Consider the following 24247-nt stretch of genomic DNA (forward strand, 5'->3'; position numbering starts at 1 on the left):
CAGTCAATAAATTTTTGACAAAATTTCCAAGGTAATTCACTGGGACAAAAGACAGTCTTTTCAACAAACAGTGCTGAAACAATTGAAAGTCCATATGGTGAAAAATGAACCTTGACTCTCACCTCACACCATACGTGGAAATTAACCAAAAATAGATCATCGACTTAAATATAAATGCTGAAACTATAAAAACAGCTAAAATAATTTTAAACAATTTTGACCTTAGGTAGGTAAAGATTTTTTAAATAGAACACAAAGGCACAAACCATAACAGAAAAAAATTTGATAATATGCATTTCATCAATTAAACACTTCTTCTCTGAGAAAGACAGATAAAAAAATGGAAAAGGCTAAACATGGGGGAGAAAATACTCATAATACATATATTTAACAGAGGACTATATCCAGAAAATGTAAAGAACTCTTGTAACCCAATAATAAGAAAACAAATAATCCAATTGAAAACGGGCAAAAGATTTGAACAGACAATTCACAAAAGACATACAAATGGCTGCTGAGCACATGAAAGGATGCTCAACATCAGTAGTTACGGGAAAAGGCAAATTGCAACCACAATGAGATACCAATACACGTCTACTGGAGTGTCTAAAATTAAAACAAATAAAAACCTGACAATACTACCTATCGATGAAAATAGGATGTCCTGTAACTTTCATACATTGCTGGTGGAAATGCAGAATGGTCCCACCACACTGGAAACGTTTGGCAGTTTCTTATAAAGTGAAGCACACAGTCATCAAATAACCCAGCAACTCATCTCCTGGGTATTTACCCAAAACAAATCAAAACATATCTCCACACAAAGACTTGCACATACCATCCTAATCCAGGATCACCAACACTGGAAACAACTCAAGTGTCCATCAACACATGAATGCATAGACAACCTTGCTCATGCAAAGGAATACCACTCAGACAAAAGGGAAGGAATTACCACGACGTGCAAATACACGAACGAACCTCAAACACATCATGCTGAACGTAAGTAGCTACTCAGAAAAGAGCATTACTGTATTGTTACACCAAGTTTTAGAGCAGCACAAACTACATTATGATGACAGAGAGCAGACGTGGCTGCCAGGTGCCGGGAGCGTGCATGGGGAGGGGTCATGGAGTTATCCTGGACCGTGACAGTGCTGTTGGTTACACAACTGTGTGGATTTGTCACGGTCTATGGAACTGTGCACCTAGAAAGGGTGAATTTTATTGTAGGTACATTATACCTCAATGAAGTTGTATTATAAAACACATTTTCCCAGCGGTTTAGACCCCATGCTGTGGAATCGCATTCATCTGACTCTGGTCCCTGCTCCACCATCTACGTGCTGTGTGACCTTGAACAGGTCACTGAACCTTCTTGAACATCAGATGCCTCATTTGCACAAGAGGAATAAGAGGTTCTACCCCAGAGGTCACTTTAAGGATTGAAGGAATGGTTAGCACAGGGATCAACACATAGTGGGGACTCAGAAAATGTTAGCTGTCGATAGATAGACAACACAGACATCTACTTATATATATGAATCCCACTTGTCCCCAAAATGTACAGTGTGGATAAATTATTATAGAAAAAGGACTAGAAGGAAACACCAACATATTAAAAGTGATTATTTCGGGGTGGTGCAATTGTAGGTGATTTTAAATTTCTTATTCAAAACCCTACAATAAGCATGCACATAATTTATAATCAGAAGGGAGATTATAAAACAGGGAAAAGATCGTGTCTGGCGCAGGTCCTAGGACACTCAGAGCAGCATTGCTTGTAGTGGGTGATGTGACACCAACAGACATCCAGGAGGGCTCGAGTGACATTCGTTGTGTTGCTCCTTACTGTGGGCACTGGGCAGCCAGTGAAGTGAATGAAGCCGGACATATATATACTGGTAAGTAATATAAACAAGGTCAGTGGATGAAGGATGCTACCGTTTATGCAAGGAGAGAAAAAACCCTACATTTGCATGTGTTCACAGGAGCAGAGATTTTTTGAAAGACGCACAAGATATGACACGAGTCACAGCAGTTTCCTTCCAGAAAGGACTTTTATACATACATATTTTTTTTCCAGTTTTTTAATTGTGGTAAAATACACATAACATAAAATTTACCATCTCAACCATCTTTAAGTGTACATTTCAATGGTACTAAATATATTCGTAATGTGCTACCCCCCACCAGCATCCGTCTCCAGAACTCTTTTATCTTGTAAAACTGAAATTCTATACCCATTAAACAATAACTCCCCATTCTTCTCCCCACTCCCAGCCCCTGGTAACCACCATTCTACTTTCTGTCTCTATGAGTTTGATTTCTCTAAGTACCTCAAATCATGCAGTATTTATATTGTTGTGACTGGCTTATTTCACTCAGTCTAATGTCCTCAAGTTTCATCCATGTAGCACATGTCAGAACTTCCTTCCTTTTCATGGCTGAATAATATTCCATTATATGTATATTCCACAATTTGCTTATCCATTGATCTGTCGATGGGCACTTGGGTTACTTCCATGTTTTAGTTACTATGACTGATGCCGCTATGAACATGGGTGTGTAAGTAGTTCCTTGAGACTCTCTCTCAATTCTTCTGGGTATATACCCAGAAATGAAATTGCTGGATCACACAGTAACTCTATGTTTAATTTTTTGAGGCGCTATCATACTGTTTCCCCACAGCAGCTGCTCCATTTTACGTCCCATCAACAACGCCCAAGGGTCCCAATTTCTCCACATCCTTGTCAACACTTGTTATTTTCTGTTGTTGTTTTATTAAAAAAAGAGTATTCGTCCTATTGGTGTGAGGGGGTATGTTGTGGCTTTAATTTGCAATTCCTTAATGATTAGCAGTACTGAGCACCGTTTTATTTACTCGTTGGCCATTTGTAGCTCTTCTTTGGCCAAATGTTTATTCAAGTTCTTTGCCCATTTTTTAACCAGTTTCATGTTGTTGTTGTTGTCGAGTTATGCGAGTTCTCTATATATTCTGATATTAATCCCTTATGAAATATATGCTTTGCAAATATTTTCTGCCATTCACTGGGTTGCCTTTTTACTCTGTGGATAGTGCCTTTGATGCACAGAATTTTTAAATTTTCATGAAGTCCAATTCACCTATTTTTTCTTGTGCTGCCTGTGTCTTGGTTTCATATCCAAGAAATCATTGCCAAATTCAAAGTCTTGAAGGCTTTGTCCTACATTTTATCCTCATAGTTTTTTCCCCCCTTGTTACTGTTTTAATTTATTTGTTTTCTTTCTTTGGTGAGGAAGATGGGCCCTGAGGTAATATCTGTTGCCGATCTTCCTCTTTTTTGTTTCCTCCCCAAAGCCCCAGTACATAGCTGCATATCCTAGTTATAGGTCATTCTAATTCTTCTATGTGGGATGCTAACACAGCTTGGCTTGATGAGCAGTGTGTAGGTCCACGTCCAGGATCTGAACCGGCGAACCCCAGGCTGAAGTGGACATGTGAACTTAACCACTCAGCCGTGGGGCCAGCCCCTATCCTCATAGTTTTACAGCCCTCTTATATTTAGCTCTTCGACCCACTTTGGATTAACTTTTGTGTGTGGTGTTGGGTAAGGCCCCACTTCATCTTCTGCATGCGGATATCCAGTCATCCCATTTGTTGGAAGGACTGTCCTTTCTCTGGTGACTGCTCTTGGGATCCGTGTCAAAAATCATTTGATCAAACATGGGAGGGCTTGTTTCCAGGCTCTCTGTTCTACTCCCTTGGTCTACATGTCTGTCTTTATGCTGATACCACACTGTTTTGATTACTTTAGCTTTGTAGTAAGCTTTGAAATCAGAAAGTCTGAGTCCTCCAGCCTCATTCTTCTTTTTCAAGATTTTCTCTATTCAGGTTTCTTTCAGATTCCATATGAATTTTAGGATGGGTTTTTCTATTTCTGGAAAAAAAAAAGCCACTGAGATTTTGATTGGGATGGGATCAAACCTGTAGATTGCTTTGGGTACCATTGATGTCGTAACAATATTAAATCTTCCGATCCATGAACATGGGATACGTTCCATTTATTCGTTTTCTTTCATTTCTTTCAGTGTCGTTTTGTAGTTTTCATGGTCCATGTCTTACAGCTCCTTGGTTAATTCCTAAATAGCTTATTCTTTTTGATGCTATTGTAGATGGACAAGTTTCCTTAATTTCCTTTTCAGGTTGTTCATTGTTAGTCTAGGGAAATGCAACTGAGTTTTGTGTGTTGACTATGTATCCTGCTGCTTGGCTGGATTCATTTAACATGCTTTTTTGTTTTAACAGTTTTGGGGGGGATCTTTAGAGAATTCCACATATAAGATCATATCACGTATATGTACGACACAAGTCATACATATATGTTGTTGAAATGACAAACCAAAAATTAAGTACAGTACAAGCTTTAGTTTTTTCCTGAGCCATTTATGAATAAGTTGCCTATATGCTCCCTATTCACTTCCAAGTACTCTACTGTGCATTTTGTACAAACGAGAACGTTCTCCAATATATACACGGGAAGACAGGTGAAAACCAGCACATTAACACGAATGCATCACTACCATCTAATTTGAAGAACCCGACCAGCCAGTAAGGTCTTCTTTTCACTGTATATTTTGAAATTTGCACCATATGGATATGTTATCTTTATAAAAATTTGTTAAAACATTCAAAAACAAGACGACACAGACAAATAAAATAAAATTAATTCATGTAACAGCGAGCCCTGGAGTACAATACATTGCAGACTTTCTCAGGTCTGCTCCCCCGAGAGGGGGACCCCCTCATTCCACCGCCTCCCAGAAATATACTCAGGGGGGCCAGGCACGGATAGGGGCCGCTATAAATGGAGGTTCGCAAAGTGCAGAAAAAGTTCTGGTCCTGGAAGGGCTCCGACCTGCAGCCAGGCCTGGTGGGCTCCGCAGGGTTTTGCACGCCGGTAACAGCCCAGCTCCTGCACCAGTTCCCAAAATTGCAACGTCGGCAGCGGCCACCAGGGGGAGACGCGTCACAAGCGTCCCAAAGCTCCAGCCGAGGGCGTGGCGCCGAACTTTCCTGAGACCCGACACCCGAGACCCGAACCGAACGTGCGAGGTTGAATCGACGCCACCCGGCACCCAGCGTGCAGAGCCCTCGCGAGGGGGCAGGGCTCGGGGGTGCGCGGGGTCCCAGCTCCCCCTCCCACGGCCATTAACTGGAGACCCAGCAACAACCCCCCTACACCCAACCCGACCAGAATGTCACCCCCTGGCGGTCAAGGGTGAAGTGGGCGTCTGGGTGTGAGCCCCTTCCCCCGTTCCAGCTCCAGAGTCTCCCGGGCAGGGCGAGGTCTTGCCGTCCGGGGTGCGGAGGAGGGAGAGGTGTGGGACTGCGGCTCGTGACCGCAGCGGGGGCCCAGGAGGCCGGCCCTTCGAGTCCCTCGTCCGTCTCGCGCGCCAGCTGCTGCTCCGGTGCGCGTCTGCCCCGAGGCGCGAACCAGTGGGGACCTGTCCCGACTGGGGACTGGAGGGGAGGCCGGCGACGCCCCATCCGCTTCCCAGCCCCTCCTCGCGCGAGCCGCCTCCCGCCCCGAGAGGCCGGGGATGGGGAGAGGGGAGAAGGAGGGGCGGCGGCGCTGGGCGCCTGATTCCTGCACCGTCGCCGCGAGGGGGGTCTCCAAGGGACCCGGCGGGGCGGACTCGTCCCCCTGTTTGCGGATGGACGGATGTGGGGTCCGTTAGATCCGCGCAGGGGTCACCGGGGCAGCGCGTGAGCCCCCTGCCAACTCCATCAGATCACCCCAACGGCATGGCCGCCCGGCTGCTTTGCAAAGCGCCGCGAGTCAAAGCCCCGCCCCCACCGTTTCGCGACCCTCCTGAGGCCTCCCAGCCAGAAGCGGCCGAGGAGATCCCACCTGGGCCACCGAGTCCCTGGGTGACCCTTAGTGAGTGTCTTCCCCTCTCTGAACCTGTATTCCTGGTCTGGGTGAAGGAGACACAGACGCAGAGGAGCGAGCTCACATTTTATTTGCCATCCAAGGGCCCTGGACCCCATTTCCGCCCTTCACCCGCAACCCAGGAGGGCTCAGAAGACCTTCACCGAATCCAGCTGCAGGTCTCCACCCACTTCCAGCAGGCGCACGTTCGCCGGCGGGATCCGGTGGCGGAAGTGGTAGTATTCCGAGTCTCCGACCACCGCCTGCAGGGGAGGGTCGGGGCTTCAGGACCCGGAGGCCGACTGCGGGGTCGGGCCCGTCCGGCCCCACGCTGTGTGACCTGGGCCCACTGGGAAAACGGGGCTGCAGTGCGTTCTAACGGCGCGGGGGTTCAGTGAGTTGCCTGGTGCACGCGAGCGCTTTGAAGGGCTGGCGGGGCCGTGATGCCCACGATTCCGGCGTCCACGGCCCACTCCTGACGGCCTGGTGGAGGAGGGTCTGCGGCGACCACTCCCGTGGGGACTTGTGTCTGGGCAAGTGTCTGAGCACGGCCTAGCCCCAGCCGCCGAGAGGCTAGCTCAGCATGAATGACAGGCAGTGGGGTCGGGACGGAAATGGGGGCCACGCCTCCCCGCTGGGACACCCCCACCCTGGGCGCTTGGCTCTTGCTCGCTGGTCCGGCCCCTGCCACACACCTGCCCTCCGACATCAATGGGGTTGCACCAGGGGAGGGCGACGGACTGGGGACAGGCGCCCAGCCTTGGCTAGCTCCACCAGGGGCCTTCCCCCAACTGCTGAGGGACCTGGGTCTCGGCACCCATCCCTGCGGGGAAGACACACCTTGAAGCCATCTTCGGTGGTGATGATGAGCACGTCGAAGGGCTGCCCACGCTGGAAGGGAATGCCCTGGCCGCGCTCCTCTCGGCCCCAGCGGCCCTGCTCCATAGTGTTGAAGACCACTTCGGACCTGTCCAGCCGCGGGTTGAAATGCAGGGCATACTCGGCCTCGGGCCCCTCGCTGCACAGCAGGTTTACAAAGAACCTGGTAGTTGGGGGGCGGGGGGGGGCGGCGCGCATTGGATGGTGGTCAGAGGCTGAGACCCACCCAGACCAAGGTCAGGGTCAGGGGACAGGACTCGCCATGGCAGGAGCACACCCAGATTTATAGGGACATGAGATTGTCACACACCACAGAAGGAGGGGTTGTGGACGGGTGGCCAGGGAGCCCAGATACCAGGGCATCCAAAATCTGATTGGGGGCCTGGTCATATATCCACCGAGAAAAGGGTCACTGTGTAGTGGCCTGGGACCCCTCATTTCCACACAGTCTGGGAGTTGCCAAGGAGTCGTGGTGCTGATGGCCAGGCTGCTCCCCATTCCCGGGGCATCCCTAATTCCCAGAGGGCTAGAGGGTCCCAATCCCAGGGACCCAGTATTTTCAGGCACCCTAGAGGCCCAGGAAGCCTGACGTTCCCGGACCCAGGAAGTCATAGGACCAACTGTCAAGGCCTCCCAGATGCCAGGGCACCTCCACGTCTCAGGACATGTTCCCACAGTTCCTGGACTCAGACTGGAAGTCATAGGACTAGGAACCCCGAGTTTGCCATGGAGCCCCAGATTCTTAGGGAGACATGGGGACCCCAGCTCCACAGTCAGGGGGCAAAAAGTGAAGACATCAGATTCCAGAAGGTCAGAAATGGCCTAGGGGTCCCAAAACCCCGGGGGTCAAAGGTGGCTCTGGCGCCCTGACCTCTGGGCTGGAAGAAGTTGGGGTCAGCTGAGCCTGGAGCCCACCCACCCCTTCCCGCTGGGGCCTGGGGTCTCACCGGCCAGCATTGTCGGGGACAACACCACGAATTCTCATCACGTTGCCCACTCGGACGCCCTCAGGCAGCGGGCTCTTGTGCAGCACGACCTGCAGGAGAAGGGGTTAGGGGGCCATGTGAGCAGGGAGACAGAGGAGGGAAAATGATGCCTCAGCCCCAGGGAGGAAACGGACAGGACCCAGACCAGCAGAATCAGAGAAAAGAAAGGGCACAGAGAGAAGGAAAGAGAGCCCGAGACAGGGAGACAGCTGGAGAGAGAAACACAAAGAATCAACAAAAGTCTCCAGAGAGAGAAACCCAGAGGAAGGACCCAAGAGATGGGAGCATGCGGATGGGTGGAGTCAGCCACCACTCAGACTCTTCATAGCACACCCCAGCACCCACTTTCTCCCTTGAGACAGGGGACCCCAGCCAGGCCCCAGGCCCTCCCCAAGTCTGGTGCAGCCTGGCGTCCAAGACCCCCCAAGGCCTCAGACCCCTGAGGCACTCACAGAGCTCCCTGCCATGGCTGGGACAGTGGGACAGGCAGCGGGACAGGCAGCGGTGGTGGCAGGGATGGCTGCTGGGGCCTTAAGTAAAAGCAGGGTGTGGCTGGCCCTGCTGACTCACCTCACCCCTTTCCACACCCACCGCCCACACCTGGCTCAGACCCTGGCCCCGAGGCCAGGCTGGCCCCGCACCCTCTTTCTGGGGCCTCTCACTCCCTCCTCTCACTGAGGGTTCCCAGGTGGCTGCCCCGCTTCTCTGACCTAAAAATGACAGGGACAGTTAATAATAATAATAACAACAGAGCCAGCCCCGATGGCCTAGTGGTTACAGTTTGGCACCCTCTGCTTTGGCAGCCCCGGTTCTGTTCCCATTGTGGAATCACACCATTCGTCTGTCAGTAGCCATGCTGTTGCAGCCACCCACATGGAAGAACTAGAAGGACTTACAATGAGGGTACACAAGTATGCACTGGGGCTCTGGGGAGGGGAAAAAAAAGAGAGAGAGGAAAATTGGCAACAGATAGCTCAGAGGGAACCTTTCCCAGCAAAAATTAATAATTATAATAATAATAATGACAGCAGAGAAGGCTCCCTGAGCCACCCTGCAGCCAGCCCTACCTTCCCCCTGCCCAGCAGAGAGCAAAGACACTCATGCCCATTTGATCATGGAAAACGTGGGTCCTGAGAGGCCAACCCGGGGCTGCAGCTCCGGACCCCTCTCTCCCAGGTTTGGCCCTGCAGCCCACGGCTGAGGAAGTGTCTCCCCGGAAATTCCAGTTGACGCTCTGTCCTAGTGTAATAACTGTGGCAACAACATCGTCATGGAACATGGGGCTGCGAGGGGCAGGACTCGTGCCTGAAGTGGCAGCCGTGCCCTGGTGCCCAGAGCAGCGCCCACACACGGTAAGCATTCGGGAAATATGGGTGGGGAAGGAAACAGAGTAACAACAGCTGCCAATCGTGGAGCCTCTGGGTCTGCCAGGGATAGACAAGCATCACTGATGCTCAGCACAGGCCGGGCCGGAGGGGCGTCAAACACCCACAATGCCAGACGGGGAAACTGAGGCTCAGACAGGCGGGGCAATTGGCCCAAAGCACACAGCTGTGCACTAGCATGCTGACTGTGTCTCTGGCTCTCTTCATCTCTGGAAGTTTCTCTGTGTTTCTTCTGTCTCTGTGAATGCCCCAGTCTCCCTCTGGGTCTCTGTCTCCCCGTGTCTCTCACTCAGTCCACCACGAGTTCGTGTTTCTCTCCTCTAAGTTTCCGTCTTGACCCACCTCCCAGAACTGCTCCTCTCCCACCTGGTTTTCAGGACAAGGGGGTGGAGTGCAGGGTGTTCTAGAACCCACCCCCCCACCAGCCCAAGGAAGAGAATATGTGGGACCCTCCACCCAGGCCCATTTCCAGCCCCCATAACCCAACACTCCAGAAGAGGAACCCAGGCCAGGAAGGGCGGGGTCAGAGGGAGAAGGCTGAAAGATGGTTCTAGAAGGCAGGGAGAGGGGAGGGGGAGGAGGCTGAGCAGAATCCCCTCCTAACAGCCTGCAGGCCTGCTCCCCAGTGCCCCACCCTCCTCCCATAACCCTATTTCTGCCCCACCCCATAGGGGGCAGAGGCCTGGGCCAGAGATGGGTTGGGAATGGAAACTTTGGGTGGAGACACCAGACTACGAACCCGACCTACCACCCCACCGTCCCCAGGCCTCCCAGACTCTCTCCCTGCCCCTCCCCACACACGAGGCTCCCCAGGGGGTGGTGCAGTTCAGGGAGCAAGGGCCTCGGAGAATGAGGCTGGGCGGCTGCATTTACGGAGGATGCAAACACCCCGATTTTGCAGAGGAGAAAAGTGAGGCTCAGAGAGGGGCAGCCTCTCAGCCAAGGCCACACAGCGAGGAAGGCATCAGGCCTGGGCTGGAGGTCAGGTCTGAGTGCCAAGGGCTCATTATTGGGACTTTAAATAGAGAAGACAGTGGGTCTGAGGTTTTAACAGCAAGAACTAGGGTGGAGAGTTTCCCAGCATGATGGCCTCCACTACTCTTATAGAGAAGGCCGTCTGTGTTTCCTGCCTCATCCTGTGGATTGCTGCTGATCCCAATGACTCACCTTCCCAGATTTCTTCATCGTGGCTGGATATTTCTTCACATGCTGCCAACCTGCAGGTCCACACTTGACTTTGGCGTTTGGCCAAATGTTCCCATTCAGTCTATTATCTGTTTAATCACCAGTTCATTTCTCGGAACCCACATACGCTCATCCTTGATGGATCTGTTTTTATTTGTGTTGATTATCTTTATATCAGTTTTGGAATAATTTTGGGAGATGCATATATTTTTTCATTTCCAAATAAATAGTGATTGTATTTATTTCCCATTATTCCTTTTTTTCTCACACCACATTTCACAATCATAAATTGTGCAGATTTTAACGGAATACTTTGATGAGTTTTGACAAATGCACACACCTGTGCAACTGTTACTGCACAAAATTGGGGTTTTCTGCCTGATGCATGTGAACGAGCCAATTAATTATGGCCTCGGCCTTTAGGGGGAGAAATCCACTTTTATTCTGTGAGATCGATGTGCAGGCAGACAAGGGTGTGTGCCCTCAGATCTGTCTCCCCAATTCAGGATTTGGGGCAATATTTAAGAGTTTAGGGAGAACAGGCTGGCATGTGGCAATGTTCATGGGACAGGTTTTGATTGGTGGGCTTCAAGCATATATGGTAAGCTTTTAAACATTTACAACAAGGTGGGGAAGGAATTTTAACACCAGATCTTCCTGAATGAGGGACCCCTCGCTTCTGACAAGAGTCCAGTTGTCAAGTTCTGGTTGTGTCCCGGTCGTTGGGTTCTGTGGGGAGGAGGATCTTTAGTCCTGAGGTCGTTTCAGGTCACCATTTCCTCTTTTATGCATGCTCTGGCTAGATGACTTTGGAGTTTTTCTGAAAGACAATTCTTAATCACTCTGTTGGTAACAGATGGTGTCAGTTGAACTGGTCCTGGAGGGCCTGTGGTTACAAATCCTTCTTTTTTTGTTGTTCATTCCTCAATCTTGAGGGACATAGGGTGATGACTGCTCTAACTTCTTCCTGCTGATAAAGGGCATAGGTCGTTCCATCTCATTAAACCAATCTCTTAGTAAGATGGTGATGCAGGTGGGCTCCCAAAGTTAGGCCTATATTGAGTAAGCAAATAACCAGTTATATAATAAGAAGCATTTCTAGAGAAACAAAAAGGAAAACAAGGTTAATGATGGGAGCAAATTATAAACCAGTTTCTGAGCCCAGGGAACAGCCAGTCAAAGGATCTCTAGGTGTCAGAGACAAATCATCTTTTGCAGTTTGAAATGTCTCTGATGATGTGATCAGGTGTTCAGGTATGTTTCTGAGTGGCTTACACAGCAACAGACAGAAAGCTCTCTTAAGTTTATATCAAGTTGTCCAGCTTCAGTTTGCAGGGCTTCAGGGAAAAGGGCAGTTTCAGCTCTCAATGATTTCAAATGAAAGTGATGGAAGAAATTGAAAACATTAGTTTGGAGATTTGTAGCCAGATATTTCAGGAGACTAGAAGAATTCAGGATCCAGTCCAGTTAATAGATATAAAACAAAAATCTCAAAGACAATGATCAGAACTAGAACCTAATATCCATGAATGTGTACTATAGTTTCTATTGAAACATAATCTTTCTCTCTAAAATCACCCTCATTTTTACCAAAGACAGCCAATTAAGACTCTTGGTTGCCAAAATAAGTGTAGTTTCAATGAACTTGGCCCAATTATTTACATAAGTACAGCAAGAATAGCAATTGATCATATATGCTCTTTCAGATCTGCTTTGCTGGAACATTTCATAAGGAATCTAGAATCTAAGATTGAACTTTAAAGGCATCTTGAGGCCAGGAAAGCTCAGCCAAGGACTTGTCATCAGACTCTGCCTGCAATACCTAAAGATTTGGGTGGATGTCTCTGTTTTCTTGAGGTCCCCAAATATCCTGAGATCCCTTGCATCTGTCAGGGAAGTGACCTTCTTTACTCACCTGATAAGGTTGCTGGGAACCCTGTTAACAAAGTATCAGGCCAATATTTCCAGGAGACTTTATTCCATAAAATCAACCTTTATTCCTCAAAAGCAGTCTTGTCATATCTAAGACTGTGTCTTTCTCTCCAATATGACATTCCAGTCAAAGCTTTGGTAATATAACCAATGTTTCCAATTGTGTCCTGTTAAAAGGAGAACAAATTCTTATTGAACTTACGCAAATAACTATATTACCATGAAAACAAGAATATTTACTCACTAAGAGTTTACAAATTCTGGAGGGATCAAGTATGGAGAAAAAGATAAATGTTTCAATTTTACTTACAAAGGCATAGTTTTACCAAGTTGCTATAAGTCATAGTTAGCTTAAGAGAAAGAGAAAAAGGTTTCCTTAAATCTAGGCAGAACAAAACATTAAAAAAATTAGCAATATTTCAAAGGAAAAGCCATAGAAATTATAATCATTCTCATCAGTTCATTCAGTCCTGTGTAATCAAGTCTTGATCTTAATCTTCTGTTAGCAGTTTCATGCTCATCAATTTCTCCATTAGAGCTCAGTACTTTTTTACCCAGTTCTGTTTTATGATATGTAGGTTTATCAGAAACCTGTATTCTAGAGTAAGTGTTAGAGCCCTTTCCAAAAATCTCTCTGCAGATGAAACATATTTGCAAAAGAATCAGAGTAAATCAGCAACTATCTGCAAATGACAAAAGACTCAAAAGAGCAATTGACAAACTTGGCTATTTCTGTGACATACAACACTTCAAGATAGTAATTAGAATTATGGCTGACAACCAGGACAGATCAGAATTTTAGGAATGTTATATAATTTTTATAACATTTATTTCAATAACTCTTACCCACATAATACCATCTAAGAAGTTTATCATCACTTATTTGGCAAAGCATCCCACATAATTTAACATACAAAATAAGCCTAATTAGTTTAGTGTCTTCTTCTTTATAGGAAGAGAGAGAAAAAATTTCTTTCAGGAGTCCCAAGTGTCCTCTGAAAATTCTCAAAGAAAAATTTTTTCTTTTAGGTCAAAAGAAAGCCTTCATTTAGGATTTGAATTTTTGGGGAAGCTTGTCAAATGTATCAGAAGGGTTTAAGACATTTGGTCAAATAGGAAACAATGCTCAGTTATCCATTCAATCAAAGTGACAACAGAAACAGACAAGGGCAAACAGAGAGTTAAATAGTGTAAAAAAAAAAAAAAAAGCCTTAGTAGAGAGACCTCAGTCTTTTCGAACATAGGAAATTATTTTAACAAAACATAGATCTTCTATCTTTTAGGTATACTTACTCAAATGTAAAGAAAAACCTTTTATAACCTCTTTATCAAGAGCAGACAAAAAGTCCAAGAAAATTATCCTTTTAAGAGAGAGAATCAAATTTTAATTTTTGCACCAGTTTATTTTTGACATTAAAACTCATTTACTTAATTCGATTTACTTCACTCTTAGCCCACTTGACCATGCATAATACTCTTTTTAGTGTCCTCTTCCACAAACCTTCTATACTTTTTTTTTTTACATTCAGAATTTTTCCTATGCCTTTCTTTTTTCCTTCTAGTACTTTAGGACAAGGCTATCTTTCTTAACAGAACAAACAAAATATTTCCATTCTTTATACATTCTTTGCTGAAAACATAAATCTTACTTTCCTTGAATACACAGATGTTTTCCTTATTAATTTTTAGTAGCTTTAAGCACACATATTAGTTAAAATTCTTAACCCTTACAGACCTTAGTGAAAACTACAAAGCAGTTATGAACTTTTTTACTAGCATTCTAGACATTTTTCATAATTTCTAGAAACATGCTACTTCATTGTATAATCTTTAATGAAATACAAAGCATATTTACTAATTGACGCAAATATATTTATTTCTTTGTAATAAGAAGCCAAAAGTAGATAAAATTAGACAAATTTAGCGATAATGTTTTGGTATGTTATCTTATTTGAAAATGACCCAGATATCCAATGAATTTTTTTTTATCATTTAATTTCACCTAGAAAAACTTCATAGTTTCAAGTTACCAGAGAGATTCTGGAAGTTATCTTAAATATACATGTCACAACACTAAAAAGTTCACCCAACACTTTTAACTTTTTCACATACATTTAGTTGACCCATTCCCAATAATTATTTAGATTGCCTACAAACTTCATGAGGCATTAGACAAAATTAGCCATCATTTTAGGTTATTATTTTTGTTAACTAGTTTTGTAATAGAGAGAACATTAGCTTATTTGACCCATAAATGTAGAATAAAGGCTGCCTGCCTGCAGTGTATCCAATGTTGATAATTCTGACGACATGTCCATTTTCATCAAACCAACAATCTTAAATCAGCTTTCAGTTACCAAATATTAATTTATACCATGTTAATTTGACAGAAATTTGGGTTAGTTGCGTTTAGAAATAATTTATGGAAGCACTTACTTTAGAGATCTTAATTTTGGCCATGCCACCTGGAGGTAAAGTATCACACATATAAAACATACATGAAGACACACATACACAGAGTCTCCACAGCTATTGATTTAAAATTACTGCCATGAATCAGGTACAAAGTTCCCTAATTATGAATCCAAATTTTGTTTTAAGCCTTTTTTTTTTTTTTTTTTTTTTTACTAATATTTGTGGAGAAGACACTCAAGATGCTAGATTTTGGTGAGGGCACACTTATGGACATTTTTCTTTCCTTTTTCCTTTTTTTTTCCTTCAGTCCTAGGAATCAGTGACGGTCTAGATAGACCCCAGAGGGTTGGCAAGCTCTTTGAGATAAGGCAAACGGGTGGAACCTGAACTGCCTCTAGAGCTGCATTTCCAGTCTTGCAAGGATTTTTTTAAGGACAATTGCTCTTGATTTCTCAGAAATTAGGTTGTAACTCAAATGACATTATAGGTTGACCTGTCTGTCCAGCTACATCACAAAGGCACAGAGAAACCACTCAAGCTTTCTCCAAGATGGAGTTTCTGGGGCATATTTGCCTTATTGGTTTCTAACGTCTCGGTATCTATGAGCATTTGGAGAGGAATGGGGGAGGCTTGGCATTGGGATTGGAAAAGGACAAGTGAACTTTGAACCGCCTTCTAGAGCCACACCCCAGGCCCTGCAGAGATTTGCAAGACAAAGATGATTGCTTCCATCTTCCCAAAGAACTGGAAAGAGGTTGACCCACCCTTTCAGCTGCATTTTTCAATTCAGCAGTTTTTCCAATTTAAGAATCCATCCTCTGACCATTGGCGAGTAGGATCTTAATAGCAACTCAAACCAATAAGCATCTATGGCTTAACTATGGACGCAAGAGGAGTCCCCAAAAGAAATTGCAAAAGAAGCAGTCCTCACAAGGTCCAGAAAGTTCTCTCCCAAAAATAGTCCAGGAAAACAAAGGCTTCTGCTGCACAGATGGTAGTGCACTGACAAGCAATGATGGTTGATATGACAAAGGCCCCTGATGGACTGGGACCCCTCATGACCAAAGAGGTCACAGAACCAAGACACAGAACAAGACAAAAGAAAAAAAGCCCTCATCTTACATGCACATTAACAGCTTTAGCTATGCTTTGGGTCTCTCGGAGCCAGACTAACACCCAGTGGGGAGGTGCTGTGGGGTTGGGCACTATATGCACTTTACAGAGTAACTCGTCATTGCACAAACATTTTCTTCAGGTTGGCAGGGGACCTGTCATCATGTACCCTGATCCATGACCAATTTGTCCTGTCACGGGAGTCTTCTTGACGTGGCAAGCACCCTAATGGCTCTTAACTGCTCAACCTGTACCCACCAGTACCGCGACCTTTTTTGGCTTCCAAGAAGTCCCATAGCAACAGCTTCCACCTTACGTGCATACTCCATAGGCGGGCCCTATGGCAAAGCCCATTCAGACAACAGGCTTATGGAGATGCCTGTGTCTTGCCCTGAGGTTTTTTTCTTTTTATGACAAACTATGCAACAAAACAGAGACAATGTAAAATAGAGGCTGTTTCTGGGAGGAGGGGGTCAATAAACCAAGGCGTACCCAGTAGCTCACACTATGTCCTCATAGCTAAAAGTCATCCAATGCAGGAAAATGCAGCCTAAGGGGCTACAGGTGGGGATCGAATGAGCATTTCCCATTGTTTCAGAATTTAGACACGGCCGGTCAAAAGTATATTTATGCAGCAGCTGGAACCAGATCCTGAAAAGTGTAGGCATCTCCGAACTCAAGAGCCTCACAATGGAAGCCCAGCCCAGGCTTTCTCCTAATGGCCAGTGTAATTCTCCTGAGGCTGATGGCAGTTTGGTAGAACCCTGAGCCACAGACAGGAGGGCAACCTGAATTTCTGCCCGACTCTCTGACTATAAATGGAGTCCCACTGTAGCTTTGGGAACCCCCAACCTGACGATCATCCAGCCAGGCCCTCAGGACACACAGCAAGCTTGGTAAGACTCCGCAGTTCTCTGCAAACACCTGCAGCGCCTGGAACCTCTAGGTCGAAAGGTGGAGCCCTTGACTCTTTAAAGATTTCTTTGTTTCTCGGTATGAAAGCTCACAAAGAGCCCAGAATGGCCACTGTAACTCTGAATTATCCCAGGTTGTCTTACCAGCTCTGTACAGTTGTCCCCATTTTATGGGGGGCTTTTCCCAAGATGGCCACAACCAACTGGGTAATTTCTAAAGAGAGTTTGTTACCGTTACTGAGAAACTCAGTCGCCGAAACAGCCAATTCAACTCAGACAAACATTGACACACAATACAGTTCTACATATAACAGACCGGAATACTAGCTAGCATGCCAGCAGCAGCTCAGAACCAGTGCCAGGAGCTACTGAAAACCAGACTGCCAGGGGCAAGTCAGAGCCAGCGCCAGGACCGGCCCAGACCTAGAAGCAGCTTCATGAGTGAAACTTTTTTCCTGCCTGCACTTACCTTGGGTGGTTCAGGCCCAATGTTTGGGTCTCAACCCTCCAGGATTCTCCAGAATACAAGGCAAACTTATATTTCCAGGAAATCAAATCAGAGAGAGAGGTAAACGATAGTCAGTCTGGTGGCACAGCAGTTAAGTTGACACGTTCCGCTTTGGCAACCCGGGGTTCACTGGTTCGGATCCTGCGTGCGGACATGGCGCCGTTCCACAAGCCATGCTGTGGTAGACATCCCACGTATAAAGTGGAGGAAGATGGGCACAGATGTTAGCTCAGAGCCAGTCTTCCTCAGCAAAAGAGGAGGATTGGTGGCAGATGTTAGTCCAAGGCTAATCTTCCTCAAAAAAAAAAAAATTGTTTTTGAAAAAAGGATAGTCACTTTCTTAGAGTTACTTATCCAGAGACTAGAGACGTCTGGATCCAGAAGCTGTTTCTTCTCCCAAAGGAAAAAAAAAAAATGCTGCGGGGCCTGGAGCACGGCAGCAGGGAAATGAGAATCCAACCAGTGGAGCCTCTAGACGAACGACGCCACACCCCGCTGGGGCTTCCAGAGCCTCGGGGGGGCGGTCACAGGACCTTCGACCCTTCGTGGTCGTCAACTGTTACTGCACAAAATTGGGGTTCTCTGCCCGGTGTGCATAAACAAGCCAATTAATTATGGCATCAACCTTTTGTGGGGAGAAATCAACTTTTATTCCACAATATCGATGTGCAGGGAGATAGGGCGCACGTGCCCTCAGATCTGTCTCCCCGATTCAGGATTTGGGGCAAAATGTAAGAGGTTAGGGAGGACAGGCTGGCACGTGGACATGCTCGTGGGACAGGCTTTGATTGGCGGGCTCCGAGCATTTATGGTGGGGGTGTGGTGGGGAAGTTAGTTTTAACAGCGGGTCTTCCTGAATGAGGGGCCCCTGGCTTCTGATAAGAGTCTGACTTTCAAGTTTGGTCCTTGGGATCCATGGGGAGGAGGATCTTTAGATCCGAGGTCATTTCAGGTCACAATTTCTTCTTTTATGCATGCTCTGGCTATGTGACTTCACAGTTTTTCTGAAAGACAATTTTTTTTTGGAAGTTTATTCTTTTTTTCCCCGTTTTTAAAAAATTGTGATAACGTGGTTTATAACATTATATAAATTTCAGGTGTACATCGTTATATTTCAATTCCCTGTAGATTACGTCATGTTTAGCACCCAAAGAACAATTTCCATCCATCACCACACACATGCGCCTAATCACCCCTTTCACCCTCTTCCCTCCCCACTTCCCCTCTGGTAACCACCAATCCAATCTCTGTCTCTGTGTGATTGTTTCTTGTTGTTTTTATCTTCTGAGTGAGATCATACGGTCTTTGACTTTCTCCCTCTGATTTATTTCACTTAGCATAACACCCTCAAGGTCCATCCATCTTGTCACAAATGGCCAGATTGCATCATTTTTCACGGCTGAGTAGTATTCCATTGTGTATATATACCACATCTTCTTTATCCATTTGTCTCCTGATGGGCACCTAGGTTGCTTCCAAGTCTTGGCTATTGTGAAAAATACTGGTGCACATAGCTTTACACATTCACGTTGTCAAGTTTTTTGGATAAATACCCAGTAGTGGAATAGCTAGATCATATGGTAGTTCTATTCTTAATTTTTTTAGGAATCTCCATACTGCTTTCCGTAGTGGCTGCACCAGTTTGCACTCCCACCAGCAGTGTACAAAAGTTCTCTTTTCTCCACATCCTCTCCAACACTTGTTGTTTCCTGTCTTCTTAATTATAGCCATTCTGACTGGAGTGAGGTGATACCTCATTGTAGTTTTGATTTGCATTTCCCTGATAGCTAATGATGTTGAGTATCTTTTCATATGCCTGTTGGCCATCCATATATCTTCTTTAGAGAAATGTCTGTTCAGATCTTTGGCCCATTTTTAATTGGGTTGTTAGTTTTATTGTCATTGAGATGTATGAGTTCTTTGTGTATTTTGGGTATTAACCCCTTATCAGATACATGGTTTGCAAATATCTTCCCCCAATTGTTAGGTTGTCTTTTCATTTTGTTGATGGTTTCCTTTGCTGTGCGGAAGCTTTTTAGTTTCATGTAGTCCCATTTATGTTTTCCATTTTTCCCTTGCCCAGTCAGACATGGGACTTGAAAATATGCTGCTAAGACCAACGTCAAAGAGCATATTGCTTATGTTTTCTTCTGGAAGTTTCGTGGTTTCAAGTTTTACCTTCAAGTCTTTAGTCCATTTTGAGTTGATTTTTGTGCATGGTGTAAGGTAATGGTCTAATTACATTCTTTTGCATGTGGCTGTCCAGTTTTCCCAACACCATTTATTGAAGAGACTCTCCTTTCTCCATTGTATGCTCTTGGCTCCCTTGTCGAATGTAAGCTGTCCCTAAATCTGTGGGTTTACTTCTGGGCTCTCGATTCTGTTCCATTGATCTGTGTGTCTGTTTTTGTGCCAGTACCACACTGTCTTTGTTACTATGGCTTTGTAGTATATTTTGAAATCAGGGAGTGTGACGCCTCTAGTGACAAATAAAAATGGCAAGCAATAGGATAAATTGGAGAATATGAGGAAGCCATTTGGTATAAACCTAATTCAGCCTGACCTTGTCTTTCCAAAAGGGCCTGACCGAGGCCGTTGAGCATGCATTGTATATCTGCTTTAGAGATTCCCTAAGGCAAGAGCAAAAGGCCCTTGAGATAAAGGTGCAACTTCTCTCCCCCTCCCAATGTTGGCGTCTCCTTACAGATTAAGCATCTTTCTTTAGGCTGGGAACCGATTGCAGCGCTCATCTGAGACCTCCCAGCCCGAGGCAACACACCTGCCACCCCATGGCGTTCACTGAGACAGCAGACCTATCTGCCATTTCCATCAATCGCTGTGCTGACAGAGCAGCCTCGTGACTATTGTAAAAGGGACATTTCAATCATATGTGAAACATACTCTTTGAGGGTATATAACTACCCTGTATAGCCCCACTTCTTTGGAGTGCTCTGTTCCTTTGTGGAAAGACTCTCCCGGGTTATAATCCTAAAATTTAAGCTCAGAATAAACTCACCCAAATTTTCATTTATAGATTGATTATGGATTATTTTCGTCGACACTAGCTTTGTTCTTTTTTCTCGGGATTCCTTTGGCTATTTGGGGTCTTTTGTTGTTCCATGGAAATTTTAGGATTCTTTGTTCTATTTCTGTAAAAAATGTTGGAAATTTGATAGGGATTGCCCTGAATCTATACATTGCTTTAGGAAGTACAGGCATTTTAACTATATTTATTCTTCTGACCCATGAACATGGAATATCTTTCCATTTCTTTGTGTCTTCTTCAATTTCTTTCAACACTGTTTTATAGTTTTCGGTGTACAGATCTTTCACCTCTTTGGTTAAGTTTATTCCTAGGTATTTAATTCTTTTTGTTGCAATTGTAAATGGGATTATATTCTTAATTTCTCTTTTTGCTACTTTGTCGTTGGTGTACAGAAACACAACTGATTTTTGTATATGTTGATCTTGTGTCCTGCGACTTTACCGTATTCCTTTATTATTTCTAAAAGTTTTTTGGTGGATTCTTTAGGCTTTTCTGTATATAAAATCACGTCATCTGCAAATAGTGACAGTTTCACTTCTTCCTGAAAGACAATTCTTAGTCACTCTGTTGATAAGAGATGAGGTCAGTTGAACTGGTCCTGGAGGGTCCTGGAGGGTTACACAACCAGCACCCCCATCAAGTTTCCTGGCGCCCCGGAAGCAGCCAGCCCTCCTTGCCCCTGCCCCAGGAAAACTCTCATCCTGCAGTATTTAAGACCATGAAGTTCATTTGTCATAAAAATCAAGAAATGGAGTGGCCAGCAGGCTGCCTGTTTCCTGATTTTCATCTTCCTTCAGGAAATAATGCAAGTGAAAAGCAGCTCATTGCATTCATGGTGGTTGCAGGAATTAAGTCCAGGCTCGGTCAATGTCAGCTTCTTGGTGACTTCTGGCTGTTTTTTGTGCACAGTGAAGATATTAGGAGGCCCCTTGGTTTTGGAAATGAACATTCAAAAGGGGATAATACCCCTTTTAAAAATCTATTTTTTTAAGCTGTGAAGTCCATGGGAACCCTACAGTTGTATTCGTAAACATAGGCAAGTGTGCCCATCCGGTCACTGCCGAGGGGAAGCATTTTCTGTAGCATTTGGTTCCATTGATAAACGGAGCTCATTAAACCCTCTTCAAGATTTTAAGCTGCGTGTGGGATTCTATTTTTGCATGTTATGTATCATGTATTTGCATGTATTAAGTTGTAAGCGTTCCATTGTCCAGTGAGCTCTAAGTCATCAGTAATCCTGTGCGTTCCACGCTTGAACTGTAAATGCAGGCCTGGCTCTTTCCCCTCCTACCCCCTCCTCTCCCTCCTTTGCTGGGCCAGGGGGTCCTCCAGCCAGTAGGTGGGTGAGCAAGCGTGGCTCTTGGAGTGGGGAGGCCTGGGGGGTCTGAGTGGGTTGAGGAGGTGCCCCTCCACCGGGGGTGGGTCCAGCCTGGGGGTCAGAGGGAGCAGGAGAGGAGGGCGCTGGGCAGAGGCTGGTCCTCGGGCCCGGGTATGGAGGGCAGAGGACAGGGGAGTGCCCGGCCCCAGCAGGGGAGGAGGTGTCTGTGTGGGGATGGGGCCCCTGGGAGGTGCTGAGGTGGTGAGGTGCGGAGGGCGTCCCTGGAGGAAATGGGGCGTGGGTGTCAGCGATGGGAGACAGAACCCCCCTCACTCTCAGAGGAGGGAGGAGCAGATGCCGAAAAGGAGAGGAGGCCCTTGGACCCTGTGAGGTTGGCTTGGAGTTGGAGGCATCCACGTGAACTGGTGACGTCCTGAGTTGTTTGTGGTTTTAGATGGGAGTGTCCCTTACAAAAACTTTTTTTCTGTGAAAAAATGAAAACATACAATTGACCATTTTAACCACTTTTTAAGTGGACAGTTCGGTGGCATTAAGTGCATTCACATGTTGTGCAACCCTGGCCGCCATCCCTCTCCAGAACTTTCCACCTTCCCCAAATGAAACTCTGTCCCTATTAACCCCAGCTCCTCGTTCCCCGGCCCAGTCCCTGGCCCCCACGGTTCCCCTGCTGTCCCCATGCATTCGCCACTCAGGTCCTGTAAGAATGGAATCACAGAATTGCCCTCCGTGACGGATGAGCAGTATATGCACATGAAAGAGAAATAAATGTGGGTGCAAATCCGCATGCGCATGTCAGAGGGTGGCACACACGCCACCCCAGCATATGCCCCTTTGGCACAAGGATTAATTTGAGCCAAAGGCACTTGCAAGACAGAGATGCAAGATGACCTTCTCGTTTCCCTTTTCTTCCTGAAAAAGGAGATAAACTCTGCCTGGGAAAGACGCCCGCCTGTCCCAGAAGGACAGTGACGCTCTTATCATGAGGTTGAGACCTGGAGAATTCCATGCCAACAGGCCTTGTTGAAATAGTTCTTATCTTCCTTTAGCCTCCCTGCTATTGGTTTAGCTACTTTCCCACAATTGCCTCTATTGTTCCACAAATAAAAACCACTCAGGGTCAGCCATCTTTGAATCTTCACCTCCTTATGAGGGCTGCAGTGCCACATAAAACTGATATAAATGTGTCTGCATTTCTCCCATTAACCTGGCACTTTGATAAGTCAGTTTAACTCTTGGGCCCAGCTGAGCAATCCTGGGAGGCTGGAGGAGGCGTTCTGCGTGCCCTACTAGGTGTAGACACATCTGCATTCACGTGTCCCCCACCTCCATCCCCTGAGAGAGACGCCTGGATCGCGATGGGTGCACCTGTGCCCAGATCTTGGTTCCGAGACCGTAGCTTTCTGGACTCAAGGACTCTTGCAGAAACGGCTGTTTCCGAGGCCTGGACTGGGAGAGTGGAGGACGGGGCAGAAGAGCTCTGCGTCGGGGAAGAAGGAGCGTTCACGAGGGGCTGGGCCACGTGGACTGTGGCTGCGTGAGCTCACCTGGAGGACCCCACAGGGGGATCTGGGAAGTGGGAGCCACACGAGATGGTACCGGGAACGGAATAGGAAGCTGTGAGCCCAACTGCTGTTGTCTTACTCTGTTAGGGCTGCTGTAACCAAGAAATCAGCAACTGGCTGGCTTCTAAACCACAGAAACTTATTTCTCAAGCCTCTGGAGGCTGGGGAGTCCAAGGTCAAGGGGCCGACATACTGGGTGACTGGTGAGAGCCTGACTCTTGGCTCTTAGACGGCCTTCTTCTCGCCCTGTCCCCACATGTCTGAAGGGGCAAAGGAGCTCTCTGGGGTCCCTTTATGAGAACTCTCACCCCACTGGTGAGGGCTCCACCCTCATGACCTCACCTCCTCCCCATGGCTCCCCCTCCACAATGCACTGAGGATTCGGTTTCAACATAGACATTTGCGGGCACACAGACTTTCAGTCTATAGCAGATGTGAATAATGAAATGATAAAAGTTTGATGAAGAATGTGATAATTTTTGTCTAATTTCCAAGCACTGCCCCACAAAATGCTTATTAATGACAAGGGACAAAAGGGTAACTTCACGGTGGAGAAGCCTGGATGGGACACTGATCCCATGATCCATCCAAGTCAGCCTCACCAGCATGGGGACACGTGGAGGGCGTGGCAGCTGGGTAGGATGCACACGGGGTCGCTTCCGTGGGTCTCCTGCCCAAAGTGAACCACCTGAGCTTAATGCGAGGAAACATCCACCACGACCTTCTAAAGTGCCAAGGTCATGAAAGACAAAGGAAGAGGGAGGGGCCACTCCAGACTGAAGGGACGGACGCTAAGAGGACATGACAGCCGAACCATCGCCGGGCTCTGAACTGGATCCTTTGCTGGAGGGGACATTACAGGCCGACAGGCAGGACTTGCATGGGGTCTGCAGGTCAGATGGCAGTGGGGGCTCAGTGTCGAATTCCCGATGTGGACGGTGTAGACGAATGTCCTCGTTTCCAGTAGATACTCATCAGAGCACTCAGGGCGGTCGGGCTTCCTATTGACCACTCACGACGTGTTGTATTTGCAACTAATCTGTAACTTTGCAATTGTTTCAAAATGTT

At 46.4% G+C, this 24247-nt stretch overlaps 1 protein-coding gene and 1 long non-coding RNA gene across 2 annotated transcripts; one reads left to right on the plus strand and one right to left on the minus strand.

Moving 5' to 3' along the window:
• Positions 1-5990: 5990 nt before the first annotated feature.
• Positions 5991-8488, minus strand: LOC139085445 (galectin-7-like). The gene is made up of 4 exons (XM_070632723.1): positions 8233-8488; positions 7742-7830; positions 6756-6957; positions 5991-6178 (listed from the first exon to the last, which is right to left on the minus strand). Exons 1-4 carry the CDS (start codon positions 8245-8247, stop codon positions 6065-6067), a joined length of 420 nt encoding a protein of 139 aa, XP_070488824.1. The 5' UTR covers positions 8248-8488; the 3' UTR covers positions 5991-6064.
• Positions 8489-8935: 447 nt separating this feature from the next.
• On the plus strand, positions 8936-10592 carry LOC139085446 (uncharacterized). Its single transcript, XR_011543742.1, has 2 exons — positions 8936-9132; positions 10273-10592. It is a non-coding gene; the product is annotated as an uncharacterized lncRNA (long non-coding RNA).
• The last annotated feature ends 13655 nt before the right edge of the window (positions 10593-24247 follow it).

The sequence above is a fragment of the Equus przewalskii genome, chromosome 9, assembly GCF_037783145.1.
Source record: "Equus przewalskii isolate Varuska chromosome 9, EquPr2, whole genome shotgun sequence".
Taxonomy (NCBI): domain Eukaryota; kingdom Metazoa; phylum Chordata; class Mammalia; order Perissodactyla; family Equidae; genus Equus; species Equus przewalskii.